The sequence below is a fragment of the Chinchilla lanigera genome, unplaced genomic scaffold, assembly GCF_000276665.1.
Source record: "Chinchilla lanigera isolate Chin_1 unplaced genomic scaffold, ChiLan1.0 scaffold00097, whole genome shotgun sequence".
Lineage (NCBI taxonomy): Eukaryota > Metazoa > Chordata > Mammalia > Rodentia > Chinchillidae > Chinchilla > Chinchilla lanigera.
Window position 1 is genome coordinate 4,509,176 of NW_004955498.1, and position 3,871 is coordinate 4,513,046.

At 48.5% G+C, this 3,871-nt stretch overlaps 1 protein-coding gene across 1 annotated transcript; it reads left to right on the plus strand.

Annotated features, from left to right (window-relative positions):
* The first annotated feature begins 814 nt into the window (after positions 1 to 814).
* On the plus strand, positions 815 to 1,813 carry LOC102024133 (melanoma-associated antigen 4-like). The gene has a single exon (XM_005406484.1). It carries the CDS (start codon positions 815 to 817, stop codon positions 1,811 to 1,813), a length of 999 nt encoding a protein of 332 aa, XP_005406541.1.
* Positions 1,814 to 3,871: the final 2,058 nt, after the last annotated feature.

A 3,871-nucleotide genomic window follows, 5' to 3' on the forward strand; every position in this document is an offset into this window, starting at 1 on the left:
ACCCAGGGAACACAGTTGGACTCCCATTCCCTTACATCCTCTTTCAAAGTATCAGAGACAACACTGATTTTTAAAGAGGGTGGCTCCACGTCATTGCAGAGACTTGTACCTGTAAACATGCCTTTAGATAATGACCGAACAGGCTCCCTTTCCTAGGACACATGGTACTCACTGAATTTTTCCATGCCACTTGCTGTCCCCAGGAAGCTGTGGCCAGATGTGTGCCCTTGGCTGCCTTTTGCTGCCTATCAAGAGCAAGACACTTTTTTTGAGTTTGCCAGGGTTTTGAGTGAGCATAGAGTTGACCATTCCCCCAGAAAACTGCGAAGCTCTGAAGTTCAGCTCACCAGTCCTCTGAGAGCAGGGACAGCAGGGTCACCATGCCGCTTACAGGAGCTCAGAGAAGGAGGGGTGAAGGTCTTGCTATGGAGAAATGTCCTCAGCTCACTCAGCAGAGGAGGCCAAGGCAGGGTTAGGAGGCAATGCGAGGTGCATGCCCTGATGTGGACCTAAGGATTTCCCTATCTCAGAGCAGGACACTTCATAATTCTCAGGGTTCATATGCCCTAAAGTCTCCCCTAGAGCCTTGTCCTATGAGTTCACAGCAGCCTGCATAGCAGCCTGATTTCATATCCCAGGATCATGGGACAGGAGGTTGTTAAGGGTAGAGCACCCCCAAAAGAGGAGATCTATAATAGTCCTTTGTGGGGGGCAAAGAGTGTGTCGTTCTCAGCTGAGAGCACTAATAGTCTCCCTCTCTCCTCCAGGCTTCTGAGTCTTCAACAACAAGGTCTCACTGTCCACGCCGAACATCATGATGCCCCATGGTCAAGGGCAAAAACACAACATGTTAGGGGGAGGCCATCGGACCCAAAGAAATACACAGGTCCTCATGGGTGCGCAAGTTCCTGAGGATGCGGGGGAGGAAGCAGCAGTCCCTGCTCCCTGTGCATCTCCATCCTCCCATGCTGTAGTTGGGCCCGCACCAGATGAAGGGCAGCGGCTTGTGACACCAAGCTGTCCTCAGAATCCTTGGGGCATTTTCTCTCCCCCAACCACTGTGGGGTCCAATCAAGGGTGGCAATGTAGAAACAGTTCTAGAGAAGGTGTGGAGGGCCAGAGCCGGTCAGAGGACTCAAACTTGGCTCAGGTCCTGCGCCACGTGTGTCTAAATGACAAGTTAGATAAATTGGTGCCATTCCTGCTCCGCAAGTATCAAAAGAAGGAGCAGGTCACCATGGAAGAAATGCTGTGCACTGTGGACCCTGATTACCATGAGCAATTCCCTCTGATCTTCAGGGACTTCTGTGAGTGCATGTGTCTGGGCTTTGGCATTCGTATGAGGGAAGTGGATGCCGCCAGTCACCTATATGAGCTTGTGCCCTTCTTGGGCCTCACTTATAATGGATTACTGAATGATGATTATGAGAGCTTTCCACAAATCAGTGTCCTCATAGTCATCCTGACGGTCATCTTCATCAAAGGCAACACTGCCAGTGAGGAGGAGATAGCACAAGTACTGAGAATGAGGAAGATGTTAGCTCGGAGGGATAATGTTGCAATTGGGGAGCCCTGGAAATTCCTCACTGTGGATTTGGTACGGGAAGGGTACCTGGAATACCAGCAGATTCCTAATAGTTACCCTGTTCGATATGAATTCCTGTGGGGTCCAAGGGCTCATGCTGAAACGAGCAAGATGAAACTCCTACAGCATTTGGCCAGGATTCATGGGAGAGATCCCAGGTCTTACCCAGTTCTGTATGATGAGGCTTGGAGAGAGGAGCAAGATAGGGTCAGAGCCCCTGAATGGTAAAGTGGATGCCAAGGACATGGAGTTTTCCAAAACTACATTAGTAGATTAGCTCCCACCCCTTGTGAGGCGAGGCCCATTCTTAGGTTTATGGTTCAGCAGCCAGGCAGTTTTCTAAGCTGTGAAGGGCTAGAGGAGGACTATGGAAATACTGTGTGTGCTACCTTGACGTCTGTTTTATTTGGGTTGCTTGGAAACTAGCACTGGCTTTCTCTATGACTTTTTGAAAACTTGTTCCTTTTTTGCAAGATTGAAGTAGCTGGCACATCTTATTTTTGGAACGGTGCTGATGTTAAATGTAATATTAGTTTCAGCATGAAGATATCTGATTGTGATATCTGATGTAAACTTGATTTTGTGTGATACTGATCACAAATAAATTTTGTGTTTCCCTTCCAATGTGAGAGTCTTTCCTTTATATGAAGCAAACTAAGAAACTTTTCATTTTATTTGTGACAAGGAAGGATTGGAGGGGCTGGGGATTTAGCTCAGCGGCAAAGCGCCTGCCTGGCAAGCGCAAGGTCGTGAGTTCGGTTCCCGGTACCGGAGAAAAACGGAAAAAAAAAAAAAAAAGGAAGGATTGGAATAGGAAATCCCTTGTAATGTGAAAAAAGTTTAAATCAAGTGAGATGAAGTACAGAAATAAAGATAAGACTGAAAACAACCCTTAGCTTCTTATTCCTTTCGGCTACTGATCTGTAATATTAAATTGTACCTACACCTGTATACGATTGCTTCTTTATCCTTTTGGGGAAATTTACTGCATTTGCTCCTGGGCATGTACATTTCTAAACTCTTATTGCACGCCTGCCTTTGGAAGGCCTTGTGTCTGCGGTGGAGATATGAGTACACTACACGGAGCAGAATCAAGTCTACCCCGTAAGATGGTGTGGGCCAGGAGTATCACAAATGTCAGGAAAATAGAACGCTGTCCTCAAGGAATTAAAGGGCGTGAAAAAGAGCCCTGCGGGGGTGGCAGAGCGCAGCCAGAGGTGTGTGCTGAGCCACAGAAGTTTGGGGCTTGGGGTAACTGCAGTCCTTCTGCGGAGTTGATCTAATGCAGCTGCAAGGTGGCCCAGCCAGGCCCTCAGATGAGGAGTCTTGGGCCTGAGAGGACAGCCTGAGCGCATGGAGGACTGCTCGGGGCAGTGCTTTTAGATGTTGGGTGAAGCTGAGAGGAATCCCTTGATGAGAAGAGTGGACCTACCCAGGGACAGAACCAGCGGACTTCCGCCCAGCACCTTCAGAGATTTCCTGCGACATAAGGGTGACCCTCAGGAGAAGTGAGGCCATTATGACCCTGACCAGGTGCTCTCCTGTCAGCTGGGAGTGTCCATTTACCAGCGTCTTACAGTGCCAGGGTGACTGGCTTTTCCGGGACAGCTTCCCCTCGTGAGCCCAGTTTGCCTCACACTCTTACAGGAAGGACAGGAGGATCCGGCCAGTTGCTTTAGCCAGTTACCCAAGTGATCAAATGACTGCCTGGCCCAGTGCTCCTCCTTTCAGAGACCCTTGTCATTGTTTGCGAGCACCTTCCCCTGTGTAACAGCAGGACGAGACCTGGGCCAGTTTTCCATTATTTTCTTTCTGAAGGAGGTAGATGTTGGGATGACAGGGTGTGTAATTTTGCTTGAAGTTTCTTCGACCTGCATCTGTGCTGAGCTAGATTTGTCACTAGAATGGCCGGGTTTTTAGGCTTCATTCTCATAGAGGCCTTGTAATCCCCAAGGCTAGACATTTGTTGATGCGGATATTGTTACAGGCAGCTGAGTTAGATAAAAATATTATAGGCAGTCAGACAGGGCCAGGCCCTCCAAAGAGCCACCATGAAAAAGAAGATACCTTGCAAAGGGAGATCTATTTGCTGTGGGCCAGACCTCAAGACAAAAGACTAAACAAATGCACCCACAGACCTCCCTAGGTACAAGCATCAGGGATTGATATGCTAAATACGTAACAATTATCTTGAAAAAGCCAGAAAGAGCCATTAGCCCAACCCCCCACAGGAAAAGCCCCTGTTCTGTATTCATGCCCCCTAGCTATATGACTGGCTTCCCTATT

What these genes read in the sequence shown, in the direction of transcription:
- LOC102024133 (XM_005406484.1), top strand. Translation starts at nt 815, where the DNA reads ATGATGCCCCATGGTCAAGGGCAAAAACACAACATGTTAGGGGGAGGC.